At 49.2% G+C, this 19673-nt stretch overlaps 2 protein-coding genes across 5 annotated transcripts in view; both read right to left on the bottom strand.

The window, feature by feature from the left end:
• Nucleotides 1-126: 126 nt before the first annotated feature.
• PLEKHO1 (pleckstrin homology domain containing O1) lies at nt 127-8572 on the bottom strand. Of its 3 annotated transcripts, XM_023259106.2 has the most exons (6): nt 8374-8572; nt 7652-7798; nt 3326-3466; nt 2487-2591; nt 2016-2117; nt 127-915 (listed from the first exon to the last, which is right to left on the bottom strand). In XM_023259106.2, exons 1-6 carry the CDS (start codon nt 8398-8400, stop codon nt 211-213), a joined length of 1227 nt encoding a protein of 408 aa, XP_023114874.2. In that variant the 5' UTR covers nt 8401-8572; the 3' UTR covers nt 127-210. The 3 variants fall into 3 exon arrangements, with proteins under 3 accessions (XP_023114874.2, XP_019693325.1, XP_019693326.1); XM_019837766.3 differs by lacking the exons at nt 3326-3466; nt 7652-7798; nt 8374-8572 and having other exon boundaries at nt 2016-2201; XM_019837767.2 differs by lacking the exons at nt 3326-3466; nt 7652-7798; nt 8374-8572 and having other exon boundaries at nt 2016-2196; nt 2487-2583.
• A 5422-nt stretch (nt 8573-13994) lies between these two features.
• The window catches only part of VPS45 (vacuolar protein sorting 45 homolog), a 65785-nt gene continuing 60106 nt past the window's right edge, over nt 13995-19673 (bottom strand). Inside the window, exon 15 of one of the 2 annotated variants that reach the window (XM_045033453.1) lies at nt 13995-14671. In XM_045033453.1, the coding sequence (XP_044889388.1) occupies nt 14392-14671 (280 nt within the window). In that variant the 3' untranslated portion in view covers nt 13995-14391. The remainder of the gene's footprint in view (nt 14672-19673) is intronic. The other variant, XM_003990560.6, reaches the window with a different exon arrangement.

The raw sequence follows: 19673 nt of genomic DNA, 5'->3' as shown, positions 1-19673 counted from the left end.
AACATTGCTGTAGGGGTCACCTCCTCAAACCTGAGGCAATTTAGGTGTCAGAGAGACAGGGACAGGGAAGGAAAGGAGGGTGGGAAGAGGACTGGGCATCAGCATGCGCAACGAGGTTTTTTCAACTGAGGTAAATAAAAAAGCTTTATCCTGCAACACTCGGAGATGAGTCTGTGCACCCCCCAAGTCCCAGCCACCGTCCCCCTGCCTTCACATCAGGCTCTTGCGGTACTGACTGTGCTGAGTGGCTGGTGTGAGGTGGGGGCCGGGGGCCTGAAGGTCCATCTGTCTGTACAGGTCCCTCAGCTCCCTGACCTCCTGCAGCACCCTCTTCGCCTGGCTCCAATTGGACGAGGCCTCTCCAAGCAGCCGCTCGGTCTCCAGCAGCCTCTGCTCGGACTCCGAATCGGGAGGGGACCGAGGGGGGTCCTTGGCCTTTCGCTTTCCATCTCCCAGTCCCTGAACCTCTGCCAGCAGCTCCTGAGTCTTCTCCAGTTTCCTGGCTACCAGGTCCTGGATCCGGGACAGCTGCCCCGGATGGGGTGGAATGAAGGCCGGGGGGTCCTCGGCCCGCAGCTGGGGGGTGCGGGCAGGGGCGGCGTCCCGCTGAGACAGGATCTCCTCCAAAGAAGCGCAGCGGCCTTTCTCCGTGGGGGTCAACTTCTTGGGTGCCTGGGGGGTGTAGGTGGCCCCTCTGTCTGGCTTGTCCCAAGCTCGGGGTAGGCCGCTTGCTCGGTCTGAGGAGGGCTGGATACGGTCAGAGTCTGCTCTCCGCCGGCTGCCTGCCAGCGGGGCCACAGACTTGTCCAGGTCAACCCGGAAGCTCTCGGCACAAGAGGTGGGTTCCTCGGGAGAAGGGTCTTCCTCCTGGATCAGGTCCAAGGTCAGCATCCCATCCGAGGTAGAGGTGGAAGCCTGGAGGGGAGAGGGCGGGAATGAAGGGGAAGAATTGCCAGCAGTGGGCCCTTTGGGACTGACTGGGAGAGAGATGCAAACTGGTCACTTCCCTCCTCCACGTGCCTTCCCTGAATGAGAAGCATGCCATCCTCAAGCCCTTGGGCTGTTTTACTTTTTCTTACTCCTTTGATGGTGGTTTGAACCTTTCTCTCATTTTTCTGTGATCTAAAGTAGCTTCTGCTAGTTTCCCCTATTCTCCGCTTTACTATGAGTTTCCTGAAGAGTGTCTTTCTCCTCTGTCTAGTGGACTCTAAGCATCGAACTGGGTCTGACACACTCAGGATACTCCACACAGCAAGTTAACTGTCCTCCTCCACCTGTACCCTCAGAGCCACGCACCTCCACTGCTTCTGCTCCTGACAACTCTGAGCCCCTTGCCTTAAAACAAAACTTGTTCTATTTCCAGAATACTACAATAAAAAAACTGACAGGGGTGTTCGGTACCTCACGTGGATTGATACATAAATTGCTTCAATCCTTCCTCACAGCGACCCTTCAAGGCGGGCACGATTACCGTCCCGCTTTACCGGCGGTGACGTGCAGCTTCAGGGAATCACACAGAGAGAGCAAAGCACAAGGCTAGGCCCCAACCCAGTTCTGCCCGGTTCTACTGTACCCGGCTGGCTCTCTCCCTAGAGACCGAAGGCTCGGACAGGGAAAGGAACCACATTTTGTGTGTTACAGTGGTTCACGGTGAGCCTTCCTCCTGGAGACTACTGCAGTGCTTAATGCTGTCACCCGCCACAACAGCCAGCCGCTGAGCGGTCGCTTACATTCCCTGGAACAGCATTCACCTCTTCTACTCCTTCACTTTCCTTGTGGGTATATCTCATTTCCCCACAAAGGATGAAAGGAGGGCAAGGACTTTTGAACTCACAGTAGGTGCTAAATATTTTTGATATGGAGGAATCAGGCAGGGGGACGGGTAGAGGGACTGCCCCAGCCTTAGACCTTGGTACCACAAATGCCTCTGGTGGGCGGTCTCAGGTACCATCATGTCTGACATAGATGTGGAACCGGCCCTTCCACAACTTTTACTTTCTTACAATCTTACGTACCACGGCCATTAGGTGTCCCCGCGTTGGGGGGCGGCGGGAGTGTTGGATTTTTGCCCTGTCTCGAGTGGGGTGGGCGAGATAGCTGTCTTCCTCGACGGTGACCTGAAGAGATGCACTGTGAGTCATGGGTGCTCTTCAGAGACTCTGTCCTGACCCAGCAGCCCCTGAGGCCTGCACCTGCCTGGACTGGGAAATAAACCCACCCCATTAACTGCTTCGGAGAAGATCCAAGGGCAAGGCATTTACCGTACATGCGGGGCCTCTGGGGCTGGCCCCATGCATCACAAAGCAGGGAAAGAGGAGTTGTGGCAGAGGGACTTAGAAGGTAGGAGAATGGGGTTTTTAAAGGGAGCTAAAGAAGTGTAGCTGGTGGGGGGAAACATGTAAGGGGGGGCCCGCCCTGTAATCTCCCCCTTTAGTGAGTCACTGCCTCTGCGCCGGTGTTCCTCCCCTCCGGATGAGCCCCCTGACCTCATCCAAGATACGGTTCTTGGCTCGGGTGATAGCGGAGTTGAGGGCATTGATCCACAATTCCTTCTCTTCTGGACTAACTGCCAGGAAGATGAGGCTGGGAGCCTGTGGGGGAGACATTCGTGGTTCAGCCAGGGCTTTGCGGTTGGTGCCTCACTATGACAGTGAAGAAGTTACTGTCTCATTCCCTCAGACCCAGCTCCTAGAAGGAGAGGCCTTCCGCTTCTGGAGTCATCCATAACCTAAGGAAACCGGCCTTTCTTCCTAGAAGGGGCCACAGCTTAGAGGTTGCTTTAGAAATGACCAGGGAAGAGTTAAGAAGGGTAATGGATACTAATATGGTGCTGGAGAGAATGAGAGGAGGTTCGGTAAAGCACAGGTACCAAAGTAAAGATCTTTAAAGGTCTGAGTAAACAGAATGTGACAGGAACTTCCCTGAGGTCCCTCAGACAAGAGAAACTAGATTCAGAACTTCAACCACCCATCAGGGTACAGGGAAAAGTGATTTTCTCCCAAGAGATGTATGCGTGTGCGTGTGTGCATGCATGCGTGTGTGTGTCTGTGAGAGAGAGAGAGAGAGAGAGAGAGAGAGAGAGAGAATGAGAGGAGAGAGAGAGAGAGATATGATCTTTGTGGTCGGACAGTTTAAAGGCTGGCTTGCCCGGAGGGAAGGAAATGGCCAGGATATTCTGGGCTTAAATAACAAAAGTTGGCAGGAGAGCAAGTCCGGGCCTCTGAACCTGGAGTGGAGAGGGAGAACCCGCAGAGGGAAGGGTTTCTCCCCTGCCCCCTACACACAAGCGGGCTGAGGTTCCTGGGGCGGAACATACAGGACATACCGTGTTGCCGGGCTGCTTGGAGTGGGCAAGAGTAAACTTGCTATGATTTTTCTTGCTCCTGCTCTTGGATTTCCGGAGCTCTTCGCACTTCTCATAGTCACTTAGGTCAAATACCTCTTGAATATTTTTCTCATCTTTTACCTAGGGGAGGGTTAGAGGGGAGGTGCTGAGGAGAAAATTACTTGGTGCCTCCCCAGAGTGTTAGTTTAGCCCTAACTTGGGAAGCAGAAGCCTGAGGAGAAGGGAGGGATGACAGGACAGGGGGGCTGTCCTACCCAAGGCCCGCTCGCAGGCCTTGCCCCGACTCCTCAGGCGGGCTTCCGTTTAAACCCCTTATCGGCACTCTCTTCAGCTAAGCTACTGTTTCCGGAACCCCACGATGTCTCTCTTCACTCTGACCCTGTTTTGTCCTTCAAGACACGGCTTAGACGGCTAGTAGGTTAATCCTATCATCCTGAAGAAAGCAAGACCTGGATAGACGTGGATGCTGATCATCTAGAGGGAGGAGAGACCAGCAGGGCCGGCATCAGGGCATGTCTGGAGGCAAAGGCCGCCTCTGGGTGCCCCCATCTTATTAAACATTTGCACTGCTGCTTTAGTACCTGACCTGACTCCCTCCTCAGATCTACACTACTCTAGAGTCATCTACCTCATTCCTTTCAGGAGCTTCAGCACCACAGAAACAGCGTTCCCCTGTGTTCAGTTTGTTGAGACATGCTGAAAAATACACCTGTAGTTAACCCTCCTTCTTCCCTCCAAGGTACTCTGACAACCCAACCTAGCCCCTGCAGGCCTCAAAAGCCATTTAAATCATCCACCTCTGGGCACCTGGGTGGCTCAGTCGGTTAAGCGTCTGATTTCGGCTCAGGTCATGATCTCACAGTTGCTGAGCTCTGTGCTGCCAGCTCGGAGGCTGGGGCCTGCTTCTGATTCTCTGTCTCCCTCTCTCTCTGCCCCTTTCCTCTGCTTATGTGCTCTCTCTCTCTCTCTCTCTCTCTCTCAAGTAAATAAGACATTAAAAAACAATCCTCTACCTCTCTCTAGACAAAGATGCACTTATACTGTCCCTGGAGGACGAAATTTCAGACTTGTATTCTGCTACTTCTTGCCATGGTTCCAATTTGAGAGCCTAAGTCCCTTACTGCCGGGCAGTTCTTGTGTCTAAACGTAGCCTTTCCTGCATGTGGTATCTGTCTGGCACCCTGGTTCTACCCTTAGCAGCTGTAGCCAGCATTTGGCTCTGAACTCTCTTGCGGAAGGTCTAATCAGAGACCACAATCCTATCCATATCCTCTGACCCAACTAGCCTTTGCAGAGTGCCACAAATTCCGGTAACATTTCTGCCAAGGTCTGTTTTATTTTTTCATTATTAAAAAAAATGTTTATTTATTTTGAGAGACAGCAAGTGAGCAGGGGAGGGGCAGAGAGAGAGAGAGGCAGAGAGAGATTTCAATGCAGGCCCTGAGCTGCCAGCACAGAAGCCCGACTTGGGCCTCAAACTTATGAATCGTGAGATCATGGCCTGAGCTAAAATCAAGAGTTGGGACACTTAACTGACTGACCCACCCAGGAGCCCCAAAGTCTGTTTTAAGACTTGCTGCAGGCCAAGCGGCTGACGCAGAGGAGGGGGGCTAATTGCACGGCCTCATTCGGGTCAATGACTGCTCGTATATCTGTCTGTTTGCCCTGGCACAGGGCTGTCCCTTTCCCAGGGCTCCCTGGCTTTGGGCTGGGAAGTGACCAGAGGCCTGGGAGGATTGTGGATGGAAGTGAAGAAGATGTCAGCAAGGGGATCCGAGAACAATTCCCAGAAACACGGGGCAGGGAGGCAGGGTGATGCATCAGGTCACCTGCCCTCCCTCCTCAGATTGGAGGCTATCAGCAGAGACCAGAAGCCCTGGAGAGGAAAGTGCTGGGTGTGTATATGCAACCAGGGAAGGAGAGTTACTTGTTCTGTTTCCCTTACAGGAAGGGGAGAAGGGAAGGGCAGGAACACAGCTGACAAGGAGCTCCAGGAAGCAGGGGACAGTGACAGGCGTCGGGCCCTGACAAGGCAGGGGTTCCCAGGGAAGATGGGTAACTCCAAGGCCCTTGTTCTCTGCTGTACGGTTTTTCCTCTGTCAAGTTCCCAAAGCCTCATTTATAATTTCCCATCTTCCAGAGTGAACCTTTCTTTTCCCCGGAGCCTGCAGAAAGGGATTTTCCCTTGCCAAAACAGATGCCCTGAATCCAGTCTCCTCTACCATGAGATCTCCTGAAGATCTAGTTCCTGTTGCTCTACATCAACCCCATGATCATAAGGTGCCCTTTGACTGAGAATGAGGAAAATGATTAATAACAACAAATACAGAAGGATTTCTTGGTGCAGGCAGTTGTGGGAGATCCTGCCTTTATGATAAGTAACGAAAAAAAAAGACCACTGAAAAATCAAGAGGAGAGGGTTAAGAATATTTTTGCACTAACACATAGGTTACAAACATTATACTTTGCATTTCAAACACAAATCTTGAATCTCTTAGCTCCAGAGCTTATGGGAAGTGGACAGAATAGAGCCTAGAGTCCTGGGTCAGCTTCACTCTCAGCCTAGGCCCGTCATGGCACGGACAGGCTCCCAAGAAGAGAGGTGACAGTAGGCTGGTTCCCACTTCTCCTGTGCCTTTCTCAGCAGGAGCAGTGGGCCCCGTGACCAGTCAGATGCTCCTGACTCACAGGACACCAGGCATGGGAGGCTGAGGTCATTCCATCCTTCCCCCTGTCTCCGTACTCCTTCCTCCACACACAAGAAACAAGTATGCTCTTTTGCCCCCCAGACTCTGTTCTTGGGACGAACATAAACAAGAAAAAAAAATGTCTTCTTTCTTCTACCCCTTTCACTGTTCTCATGGTTCCCCTCTGACGTGTAGGAAGTTCTCTCTGACTGCTCACCAGAGTTTCCTGCCATTATGAAGTTTGAGGAAGACAGGAGATACACTTTGACACTTGCTTCTTAGTATTATTTTTTAAACTGGAAAGCCAGCCAATTGTGGAAAAACCTTCTATGGGATTTGGGATTGGGTAGAAGTGGCCCTTAAAAATAAATCCTGCAATCAAATTCTTCTCTCACCTCCCTCCATCACCAAGTTCCTGGCTTAGTGTAAACAGTAAGGCTGAAACACCCTGAAGGGGATGTCTCTCTCTGGCCCTGACACAGCTTCGTTCTTCCCTACTTGCCTAGGTAGATGTTCTGTTCGGATGAATACTTTCTCTAGGACTGTGCGTGTGGCTGTTTCAATACCATAAAAGGATTTATTTACCTAAATAAAGTCTGCAGAAAGCAGAAGAGGTTAGAACTCAGGGTGGACTCCCAGGAGCCTCCGGGGGTTAGGGAACACGGGATTGGGGGAGGAAGGGCCCATCCTACCAGGGGCGCAGGGGACAGTCTCCCAGGCTATGCTGACACAGTCTCAGAAGGTAGGGGCTGGAATGACTTCTAACTCATGGAGGGGCAATTCAGTTTCTCAAGTGGTACGGGTCTCTCGAATTATAGAGATAAAAAAGAGTCTGGATTCAATGATCTGGCCTCAGGTTCCGAATGTGGACTGTGGGCTTCATTTTAACTCTGCAGAGACTTACAGGAGTTCGTGACTCCATTTGTCTCCTTTCTGATACAAATGGGGGAAGTCGGGAATGGTGGAGAATACGTTCCTTGCCTTTTTTTTTTCCTTTAAATGGATTAGGAAGCATACTGGCTAGGAACCTTGGCTTCAACAGAAACAACTACACTCACAGATACTCTACCTGAGGTCATGTGAGGATGACCCAGGGCTGTGCATGTTTTCTGTGATTGGGACAGCTGCACTGGTGAGATGACCTGCGTAGACCTTCCTTCTAGAGACAGGAAAAGAGGAGGCTAGCTGGCTTAGGGTTGGGGGGGACAGGAAGGGGTGGAGGAGAAGCTGAAGAGAGTTTTTCAGCAGCAGTAGCAGAGAAAAAAAAATCCTACCTTCAGCCAGCTGCCAGGACGGGGTAGGGGGCAACAGGGGACACTTAGAACTTTTGGGACCTCTTGCGAGGGGGGTTATTGTCATTGCCAGAAAGGTGTTTGCAAAGAAAATTCATTAAATAGGATGCACACTCAACTTCGAATTCCAACCCGGGTCTTCTAGAGAAGGGGTGACCTTTCTCTGCAGATCTGATGGGGGTAGAGACCAACCGAATTGCTGAACTTGCTTTTGGAACAAAATGGGGGTTGAGGGCAGGGGGAGGACGGAGATAGGGAAGTCCCCTGTGGAGGGACAAAACGTTGAATATGAGAAAACGGGGACAGAGGTGGTAAAGGGCACCTACCTCCTTCTCAGAGATGTACAGCTGGTCCCCCTTCAGCACCACATAGCGGTTTTTCCAAATCTCCCTGAAAATCCCTTTCCCGCAGAATTTCCGGACCCAGCCGACCTTCTCCGGAGGTGCGGACGGATGGTTTCCATCCTGAGGCCCCTGCCCCCGGGCAAGAGCAGAACCGTCCGGTTAGGGGGCTATCGCTTTTCCCTCCTCTCGTTCCGTCCCTCGCGACCCCCCTCGGCTCCCCTCGCCCCTTCTTTCCCGCGACCGCCCCCTCCCCCCACCCCCTCCCCAGGCTGGACTCAGGGCGCCCAACGTTCGCTCCCCACTTCTCGGCAGGTCTGCGCTCGGGGCAACTCTCTCCCCCACGGCCGCCCTCCCTCTTCCCCCAGATAAACAACTCCAAGTGCGAGAGCGGGGGGCCAGGGCCCAGCCTGGGCGGAGGGCGGCCTCGGGATCGCCGCCGGGCTCCCCGCCCCCGCCCGCAGCCTCGGGCCCCGCCGCGCCGGGAGAAACGGCGTTTCATTTTCTCTCTCATTGTCTCCTCGCCGCCGCAGAGCGCACGCAGGCGGCGGCCGGGAGCCCGGGGGAGGGGGCGCCGTGGGGGGGGGGGGCGGCGGGAGGAAAGTGAGCCAAGTCCGCGCCCCCGAGCCGAGTCCCCGCACGGAAGCCCCCGGGGCGGCGAGGCCGGGGCCCTCGGGGCGGTGGGTGGCGGGCGCGGGCGCACTCACCCTCTTGGCGGAATTGTTCTTCTTCATCGTTCCGGGTGGGCGCGGGCGCGGGGGAAGGGGCGGCTGGCGGAGCTGCCCCCGGCGCCGCCGCCGCTCCGCCCTCCCTCTCCCGGACGCTCCCCTTCTTTGTAGCTCCGGTTACACTAGAGGCCGGCCTCCCTCGCACTCGCACACACACGCACGCCCGCTCCCCGCCCCCCGGCGCCCTCCATCCCGGCGCCCACGCGGCCCGGGCCCCCGCGCGCCCCCGCCGCCTGCTCCCCGGCCCGGCCCGCGCCCCGCCGTTCCATCCGCCGGCCCGCTGACGTTGCGAGTTCAGAATAAAGGGCGAATCGCGGAGCCGGAGATGGTGCGCTCCCCCACCCCCCCTCCTTTGTTTCTGACTCGCTGAGGGTGAAGAAGACGGACCCAAACCCAGCCGGAGAGCGGCTCCCCGGGGAGCGGGGTGGGGGGGGGCGCGGGACCCACGCTCGCACCTGCGGCCCGAGCGAGAGGTGGGGCCCGGGAGACCCCCACCCGCACCCCCACCCCGCCGGACCTGCCCGAACAGACCGCGGAGGCAGCCGGAGCGGATAATAGGGAGAGGTTTAGGAAGACCGAGATAACCCAGATCGAGATTGGCTCCCTCCCAAACAGAAAACAAAAACAAGAGCGGGAACTGGCATCTGGAATTCACGCTCCTTAGGTGGCAGAGATAGTGGCCTGGGTAGGTCAGACGTTGGGGAAAAGTTTTACGTTCCGGGAGCATGGGGGTATCGATGTGTAGGGGGACGCGTTGGGAGTGGAATTAATATTAATGCACAATTCTGCCCGTTTACAAAGCCTCGGGCCTTCTTTGAGCCTAAGGATGAAGTGGATAGAATGATCTCCATTGCACACAGAGAAAAGTGAGACTCAGGATGGCTCAGGGATGTGCAGACACACATGCTAATTCCTGGCAGGAAGAGATTTCTCTGTCTCCAAAGCCATTGTCCAGAATATCATGTGGCTTTAAATGTAAGCTCCGGGGGAGGCTTAAACTTCCTACGACCCTGGGTATCTCTTCCCGCGGCACTGACATGTAAACATCCCATCAGAGTCCAGTGGAGGGAAGGGCTCAATGCCCAGAAGATGCTCTGATGACTGGGGGAATGGCTGCTGATGCCTCCTACACCAGATCTGCTTCAGAGCTTACAGACCAACATCTTAGTAACTTCATTCCTCCCCACTCGCCCCCCCCCCCCCATACGTATTTAAGGGGAGGAGGCGAGTCAGGAGACCCAGGTTTGGGCACTAGTTTCATCATCACCACTTTGTGGCCTTAGGTCAAGTGACCGAATTTCTTTAGGCCTCTGTGCCTCCATGTATTAAAAGGTGAGGGATGAACCGCCACTTCCATCAACAAGCAAAGGGGACTATCAGAGGTGACCTGTGAAAGTCCTATGAAAATATGCAAGTGTTGCCCTCTAGGGTCAATTATTGAATAATAGCAAGCAGACACATCTCCTGGCGTATGGTAGACACGCAATAACCACTAAATGAATACGAATCCCCGGCACACAGGAGCAGGGAAAAGGAAGAACTCTTTTCCCGGAGATGTCTCCAGATAAAAGGAAGTATTGGCCAATTTTGTGGTTTGAGGAATGGGGTGGGCTCAGCTTTTTCTGGCATCTGTCAAATGAACAGGGGCTTCTCTCTTTCTCTGGCACCCTCCTTTCCTCCTAATCCAACAATATTCCTCTTAACCTCTTCTCATTTACCATACTAATTAATTCCTCTATTTTAGGCTGATAAAGAAATTTATCCTTGCAAAATGCTCTTGTACATCATTTCTTTAAATCTTTAGTGCCACCTTGTGAGGTATATAGAATAAATATTATTCCCACTTGGAAAATGAGTAAACTGCTCAGCGAATCAATCGGCTTGCCCAAGTTTACCCAGCATGTTACTGGCTAAATGGATTAGAATCCAGGTTTTCTGACTCCAGCCTACCGTTTAGGCTTTGTACACACACACACACACCACACCATATACACACACAGTCCCTCTCCCCTTCCCACCATCTGTATTTCTCAAGAATAAGAATCCAGGGGTGTCTTCATAATGAGGAAGCAAAATGTCCCAGCATACTAGCCTGCACGATCTTTTGAGGGCTTGCTGGCCAGATAGATCAGAGCAGCCTGAATTCAGAGTTTAAATAGATTCTGGTGTATGGGAAACATGTAATTCATGACTTGCCCTATCTTCCTTCTTTCCCCTCCTTTTAGTCAACAAATATTTGAGTGTCTTCTCTATGCACGGTAGCGGGGTCCTTGTGTGTGGCATCAGGCAGGTGCTGGAGCCTTGTGGAACATCAGGCAGAGGGACTGCTCGGAAATCAAAACCCTCCAAAGTAATTTTCAGATTCCAGAACAGATGCATGTGGGCTGGAGAACCTTTCTTGCCTATTTGCTCCTTAAGATGTTACATAAATCTCTGGGCTTCTCCCCCCACCACTAACCTGCACTGCTGTACTGCATGTTATCCTGCCCCTGCCTTCCCACAGTTTTGTCTCCCCTGGTCCTATTATGCACGCCTCTTCCCCTGTGCCATACTCTTCCGGTGCCTGTTCTCCAACTGGCTTCTCTCCCACCAGGTGATCCTCATGCCACCTGAATTGGGATCTATCGGGATCTATGACTTAGGACTGTTTCCAAAGACCAGTTCTTAAGTGAGAAATCTCAGAGTGAGAACTTATGGGCTCTTTTGCACATTTTCATAGCGCTGTGTCTTCAGTGAGCTTGACACCGCCATACACATAAACCACAAAAATACGTTAATTTCTCTTTTTGGAGATAAGATACTGGGAGGACCTGTGATGGGCTTACCCCACTAACAGCATCACCATGGATAAGATACAACTGCCAGTTTTTATTCTTCAGTTGACTTTTTTTTTTAAGTTCATTTATTTTGAGAGAGAGAGAGAGAGAGAGAAAGTGTGGGTAGGGGCAGAGAGAGAGAGAGAGAGAGAGTGTCCCAAGCAAGGTCTGCACTGTCAGCCAGGAACCTAATGTGGGGATCAAACTCATGAACCATTAGATCATGACCTGAGCTGAAGTCGGATGCTTAACGGACTGAGCCACCCAGGCTTTGGTTGACTGTTTTATAAGCCAGTCCACTTGAGGGAGGAATAAAGGAGCTCTCACCAGTGAGGATTTGTGAGTTGCTGCCTGCAAGTTTACTGGGCAAAAACTGTCATCCAAACAGTTGTTCGCCTAAAAGCAGAGCCTCGTCTTTTGTAGAGTAACTGGGACATTTGACTAGGGCATTTCAATCTGTGGAGGAGAGGGCATCAAAAGCACATGAGACTTTAACTAAAATGCTGTTTTTTTAATGGTAAATGAAAGGCCACTAATAATGTGATCAGCTCTGTAAATCTTAAATAAAAATTTAAGTCTTTCATCCTCAATAAATACCAGGGGCGCCTGGGTGGCTCAGTTGGTTAAGCGTCTGACTTCGGCTCAGGTCATGATCTCGCGGTTCGTGGGTTCCAGCCCCGCGTCAGGCTCTGTGCTGACAGTTCAGAGCCTGGAGCCTGCTTTGGATTCTGTGTCTCCCTCTCTCTCTGCCCCTTCCCTGCTTGCACTCTCTCTCTCAAAAATAAACATTAAAAAAAAAAAAGAAGAAATGCCAACTTCTGGCATCAAACATCCTGAAGTTAAGGCTCTGTCTCTTTCTCTCTTTTTTTAAAAATTGTTTATTTATTTATTTTTGAGAGAGAGAGAGATATCATGACCTGAGCCAAAGGCAGACGGTTAACCAACTGAGCCGCCCAGGAGCCCCTGTAAGGCTCTTTTCTTAGACTTGGCATTGTCAGCTGGGTAGCAGAATGGGAGCGGGCAAATACTCAGGGCAATGGTCTAAGAAAAGTCTCCGTTCTTACTCTTCTTATTCCAAAGAGTTATCTCACCTCGAGGAAGGGAAGCACAGGTCTTCCTGCTTGGAGGGAGGGTTCTGTTTATTTGAAAAGACTGTGTAACTTCTAACATGCTGCATTTAAAATACTGTCTTCCCCAAATGTCATATGACTTCACTCATAGGAGGACTTTAAGACACAGAACAGATGAACACAAGGGAAGGGAAGCAAAAATAATATAAAAACAGGGAGGGGGGGGGCGCCTGGGTGGCGCAGTCGGTTAAGCGTCCGACTTCAACCAGGTCACGATCTCGCGGTCCGTGAGTTCGAGCCCCGCGTCAGGCTCTGGGCTGATGGCTCGGAGCCTGGAGCCTGTTTCCGATTCTGTGTCTCCCTCTCTCTCTGCCCCTCCCCCGTTCATGCTCTGTCTCTCTCTGTCCCAAAAATAAATAAACGTTGAAAAAAAAATTAAAAAAAAAACAAAACAGGGAGGGGAACAAAACCTAAGACTCTTCAATATGGAGAACAAACAGAGGGTTACTGGAGGGATTGTGGGAGGGGGGATGGGCTAAATGGGTAAGGGGCACTAAGGAATCTCTTGAAATCACTGTTGCACTATATGCTAATTTGGATGTAAATTAAAAAAAATAAAAAATTAAAATACTGTCTCCCCAAGTGAAGGCTATCTCCCTTTTTTAGGATTATAAAAATTGGAAACGTAGAAAAAAGTACCTAAAGTGACCCACCAAAAAAAAAAAAAAAAGAAAAGAAAAGAGAAGTAAGACCTAGCTCTGAGCTATACTACAGCCAAAAGCCTTAGGGCTTCACATGACTGGAAGTTAAAGAAACGATGAAAAGGGGGGAGGAGGAATGGGAAAAGGGGGATGGATGGAATGCCCTTTATTTTTCCTTTTATTTCTTGAGTTGCTGATTAGTGCAGTGGGAGGGTTGACAGGAATCCAAACTTTTTATGTAGTGATTTTGTAGCCCCAAGTTGGAGATAGGAATCAGTCTTACTGTCCTATTCGTAGTCAAATTTCATTTAGTGTTTACAATGTTCTAAGTGCTTTATATGTATTATCTCATCTAATCCTCACGATCCTATGAGGTAGTTTATCACTTTTACATATATATCATATATATTTATATTTATATTTATATTTATATTTATATTTATATATCATCCCCAAAGTCTGATAATTGTGACAGATTTGAGCCTAGGGTATCTGAGGCTAGAGAATATTTTCGGTTCCACATGAAAGAAAGGTTAAAAAACATATAAAGGGCCTACAGAGAGCCAGAGAGGGATTGTGCTGTGTTTTTGCTATGATCTGAGGATGCTGTAATCTGGCATTAGTGACATCAGCTTCCACTGTTTTCAAGAGAACTGAAATTGACACCAGAACTTATCATCTGCCTTGACATTAATTTTTTGAAGTTTATTTGTTTAGAGAGAGAAACAGAGCATGCGTGCGGGGAAGGGGCAGAGAGAGAGGGGAGAGAGAATCCCAAGCAGGGTCCGCACTGTCAGCGCAAGAGCCCGATGTGGGGCTTGAACCCACAAACTGTGAGATCATGACCTGAGCCAAAGCCAAGAGCTGGATACTTAATCGCCTGAGCGTTGACATAGTTTAAATATCCTCTGGATAGAAGCGATGCCTTCTCTCTGTTTGGTGTAAAGCCAACTCATGCCTCATCTTGCGAATTCCCATAAACCCCATTAACCCCAAAGAAATAAAAACTTGTATCTTTTCACAAAATGGATTTTTATTGTAGTCATACATGGTTTCTCAGTGCCACAGAAAATTGCAGTGTAGGAACAATTTTTGGATGGCTTTCTACAGAAACATGATGAGTTTTCAAAAATGAGGTGTGCAGGAATGTGGTTAATGAAAAGTAAAAGGGGTCAAGAGAAGGGAGGATATGTAGCGTGTGCATCAAATGGTTTACTTTTTAAACCCCTCTGAGCTCTGATAACCCTTTTCTCAAGTGAGATCCCAACAAAATTCATCAGAAACCAAAGTGATTGTGCTGTCAAATACAAGGAATATATCTGTTTATTTGATAAGGAAACCACGGGAAAGGTGGGTCAGGACCGGCACAGAGTTCTTCTCAACTTGTCCCTGGGATGTGGGTGTCTGTGCCTACAGTTCAGGAGTGAGCAGGCTACCTGGAGGTGGGTTATAAGGACAAGCGTGAAACCCAAGGCTCTCCTCCAACACCTGCGGCCAGTGGGGAAAGCCTGCAGGGAGGTTGAGGGCGAGCTGCGCCGGCCTCCTCGCCCTGCGCCTCCTCTCCCCGCGCCGGTTCAGGTTCACCGTCTGCTTGTGGACCTCGCTGTAACTTGAGAGCTCTCCTTGCTTCTGCTGTGCAGTCCGGAAGCCAGAACTTCCTCTAGGAAACTGACCGGTAGACTTGAGGTTACTCAAAGGGGGAAAAGGAAAAGCATCTCCAAATTAGAAGATCTTGCCCGTGACTTGTGACTGGATGAAGGAGATCGTGAAGGGTATGCAAGGATTACTGTCCTGGTGTGCGGGGCACTCAGACATCCGGGCTAGGAGAGCCCTCCCTCGGTGCTCCTCCCCAGGGTTCTCATGGGGTTTTTTAGCACTAAATCTGCAAGATCTGGTAAGGCTAAAACTTCCCGTTTGAAATTTCTAGTTAGGAACCCAGGAGTTTTAAGGGCAAGGCTACTGTATTAACTGAGAACCACGTTCCATCGAGCACCTCTTATCTGTACTCTCGAAATGGCTTCAGAACTTGGACTGTGTCCCTTCAGTCTCCTCCTCAGCCAGTGTCCTCTGCAAAGTGGCACTAGAATTCATTTTCTAAAATACAGACGATATCCTATTGCATATTTTTGCCTCTTCCACTTGAAGACCTTTCTTTTGCTTACAGAATGACGCACGAGTTAAAACTTGAGGCCCTTCACATTGTGTCCTTGCAATAACTCATACTTGTGTTTATTGTGTTCTGAGAACTGTTTTAAGCCATACGTGCATGTGTACGTATGTGTGAAATAGACGCTATTATCCTTATTTAAAAGATGACAAAATCAAGCTATGGAGAGGTGAAGTGATTTTCCAAGGTCACCACAGCCAGTAAGTGGCTTAGCTGTGACTCAAACCCAGGCTCTGGAACCTGCGCCCTCGGGCCCCACATATACTGCCACTGGATTGTTCCCTTGCTCGTCTGACTCCACTTCCCACCCTGCGGCCCCGGGAGCGCCCCAACACTTGCTGTCCCCTAAACACCTCATGTGTGTTCCCACGTGTTTGCTCTTAGGTCCTGTGTCCAAAATGCTAGACAGCCCTTCTCTGTCTGACGAAATCCTTTATATATTTTTTTAATGTTTATTTTTGAGAGAGGGAAAGAGAGAGACAGAGCACTAGTGGGGGAGGGGCAGAGAGAGAGGGAGACACAGAATCCGAAGCAGGCTCCAGGCTCCGGGCTGTCAGCACAGAGCCTGATGCGGGGCTCAAACCCACGAACCATGAGATCATGACCTGAGCTGAAGTCACACACTCAACTGACTGAGCTACCCAGGTGCCCCTGATGAAATCCTTTAAGGCTAAGGATTAAAAGCCACCTTTTCTGTGAAGCCTTCTCAAACTCCTCCATGCTGGACGGATCCCTCCCACGGCTCTAATCACTTTCTGGTGCTATTTTAGCTCTGTATGATTATTCCGTAGGTACTCCTCGGTTATTTCTGTCACACTAGACTGTGAGGTGCTTAGGGTGGGTCTGAGACTTCTTCAATCTCCAAGGTGGATCTCCAGCGCTCACTCAGCACAGATGCTGACTTCTAGCAGGGACCCAATAAAGGTATACTGAATAAGTGAATTCATCTCAATGGCTCCTGTTGGCAAAAGAGCCTTTGCTGTGATATAGGAGCTCTGGGGGCGGTATTTTTAAGTGCCACACTCACTCTCAGGAGACAGACCTGTAGCAGAGGGTTGGAGGGGTGATGGCCAGGTCCCTTATTATTACCAGTGTTTTGCAGTTTTAGACCTGGCAGATTTGGCACTTGGAGGATTTAAATGAAAACTCCTTTGCAAAAGAAAAAAAAAAAGATGAAGTAGAGGGAAAGGAGTAGAAGCTAAATTCATTTATTCCGCTACTGAAATATGGGCACGTCTGTCTGGACTGGTTTTCTGGCCAGTAGGACTGGAGACACGTGGAGGACAGAAAACAAGTGTCAGGAAACGAAGCAGCACTGCTTTCTTGAAAGACAGCACAAGAAGTCTTTGGTCAGTGATGGTTAAGAATGAAACAAACCTGCTGGGAAACCCTACGGGAATTCAGTGGTGACCTTTATTTGCTTCCCTTCAGACTCTGCTACCGGTGCAAAGAAAAGAAGTAACTTAACTGAAATTATACTTAATGATCCTCCTCTGCGTATCAGTAAGACCCCACATTTTTGACTGCAAAGAGAAAATACTATTTATATTTGCCAAGTCTAATTTTATTTCCTAGGGCCATTGTGACTTTTAAAAAGTATCTATTTGAGGACTTTGATGAGTCACTGCGGAATGCTTAAAAAATTATGGGCGGTGAACATATTGGTATCTATACCCCAAATTTAGACTATGTTTATGAAAAACAACAAAAGAAGGATTTTTCTTTCCTAGCTTTGTTTTAAATCAATTTCGCTTACAAAGCAAACTAAAAAGTCCCCTTCTCCTGTGGTACTATAATCTAATTCAATTCAGCTCAGTTCAATTCAATTTAACAAGTGTTTTACTGAGCATCCGTTATGAGGTAGGTGTTGAGCTGGGTGTACAAAGGATCGCTTGTTAGGGTTCTTTTTTTTATTTTATTTTATTTTTATTTTTGAGACAGAGAGAGACAGAGCATGAACGGGGGAGGGTCAGAGAGAAAGGGAGACACAGAATCTGAAACAGGCTCCAGGCTCTGAGCGGTCAGCACAGAGCCCGACGCGGGGCTCGAACTCACGGACCGTGAGATCATGACCTGAGCCAAAGTCGGCCACTTAACCGACTGAGCCACCCAGGCGACCCACTTGTTAGGATTCTTACCTTTAAGGGACTGTCCGAGACAGATACAGTCACAATTCAATGTGAGACAAGATATAAACAAAGAAGGTTCCAGAAGCGAACCCAGGAGGTTAATGCTACTGCTCATCTTGGTTTGTGCTGTCATGATTCCCAACTCTATGGCAAGAAGCAAGGTGGGCAGTAAAAGGCCCCAATTTTAAAGTCAACCTCAAGAAAGGCTTGCATCGCACATTGAGAAAAGAGTTTCTTCACTTTCTAGTCTTTGGTAAGGAACTAGAGACTAACACTTATAGGATTTTAGATTTTCATTACTAAAGTAATTTCGTTGAACAACTGTGTTCTTAAAGCTATATAGCAAGACTGTCTATCACCTACATCTTCCTCTTTTTTCACTATATTCCACAGGTAGAAATTATATGGGATTTTTTTTTCTTTTTCTTTTGAGAGAGAGAGAGAGAGAGCATGAGTAGGGAAGAGGGGCAGCGGGAGAGAGAGAGAGAGAGAGAGAGAGAGAGAGACTCTTAAGCAAGCTTCCACTCTCAGCCTGGAACCTGATGCGGGGGTCGATCCCATGACCTGAGCTGAACTCAAGCTCAAATGACTGAGCCACCAGGGTGCCCCTATATGAGTTTCTTAATAATAAGAAAACCAAAGACACCAAAGGAAGCTAGAATCAAATGTGAAGGGGAATAATTAAACAAAATGAATGGAATTTATGGGAAGCAGGAACCTAGAAAAGGACTTTCTGGAAAGTAATGAGAAAAAAACTTGAAATGTTTGCCTTAATGGAGTAATAATCTTCTAATTACAGCCAAACACTAGAGATGCTGGAATATAGGAGTGGGTCAGAGAGAAGGATGTGACGGAGCATTTAATAGCCCAGAACACTGAAAAGTCTTCTCATTTTCCACTGCTTACAGCGCTCAGAGCTGCTCTGATATCTTGTACCTCTTTGCTTTTGCACATTCTATTCCCTCTGCCTGGAGGACTGCCCATCTGTGTCATACTTTATCTGAACTATGCATCTTTTACAACTCAACTCTCATATTATCAATCCTCTAGGAATTCATTTGTCTACATGTCTTTTTTCCACTGAAGTCTATAAGCTTTTTGAGGACACAATACATGAACACATTCTTTTGGTAAAAGTTTTAAATGGTACACATAAAGCTCAGGTCTTCCTGGATTCATCTCTTCCCCATTACTCTTTCCAGAGGACAATTTGATTAGCAAATATTTGTTAAGTGCCTACTATGTGCCAGGCCCTGTTGTGGAAGCTGTGAATATAGCAATAACCAAAGTAAAAAAGTTCTCTCATGGAATTTACATTCCAATAAGGGAAGGGGAAGATAAAGGAAGTTAATAACTAAAATACAATAATAATAACACAACAAAAATAATCATGGTGAACTCCTAACACTGTAGGTGAGGTTCTATTCTGATGAGATAAAAACTATCCCACTTTACAAAGCAACTGAGGCACAGAGAAGCCTAGGTCCTACATCTTGAGAGTGACAGAGTTGGGATACAAACCTAGGCAATCTGGCTTCAGAGTTTATTCTTGTAAGCAGGATGCAGTGGTCTGGGGTATGTCAGATCAAGAAAGCGCGATGGGGAAAAATAAAGCAGGTTTGAAAGAGAAGTGGAGGTGGTGTTGGTGGTGTGAGATCTTAAATCCTGTGGTCAAGGAAGGCCTCACTGAGAAACTGACATTTGAGCCATGACCTGAATGAAGCAACAGAGAAGATTATCTGGGGAAAGAGCAAGTGCAAAGGAACCAAGGCCGCGTGTGCTGGGGAACAGAGAGGAGGCCAGTGTAGCTGGAAGTCTGGGTAGTGAGAGAGGAGACAGAAGGAGATGGATGGGAGTAGAAGATGAGATCACGTGAGGCCTGGTAGCTTGCTGTAAGGATTTTGATTTTTACTTTGAGTAAGAAAGAAAACATCTGGAAGTTGTTTATTTATTTATTTTGAGGGGGTGCGGGGGGGGGGGAGAGTCCTAAGGAGGCTCCACGCTGTCAGCGCACAGCCCGATGTGGGGCTCGAACTCATGCATGGTGAGATGGTGACCTGAGCCAAAATCAAGAGTTGGATGCTTAACCAACTGAGTCACTCAGGCACCTCACATCCGGAGGTTTTTGTGCAGAGATGTGACATGCCCTGAATTACGAATTTTCACAGGGTCACTCTAGTGATACAGAGAAGGTGAGGCAGTTGTAACAATCCAGGTAGAAAATGATGGTGGCATGGACCAGGGCAGTAGTAGTAAGAGCGTGTCAGATTCTAGACACACGTGGAAGCAAAGGATTGTAAGATTTACTGATGAATCAGGATGCAGGTGTGAGAGAAAGAGGGGAGTTGAGGAAACACCCAGGTTTTTGGCCTAAGCATACTAGTAGAAGGATGGTA

The sequence above is a fragment of the Felis catus genome, chromosome C1, assembly GCF_018350175.1.
Source record: "Felis catus isolate Fca126 chromosome C1, F.catus_Fca126_mat1.0, whole genome shotgun sequence".
Classification (NCBI taxonomy): Eukaryota; Metazoa; Chordata; class Mammalia; order Carnivora; family Felidae; genus Felis; species Felis catus.
The sequence above is the reverse complement of the archived record's forward strand: the minus strand, read 5'-3'. Positions and strand labels throughout refer to the sequence as shown.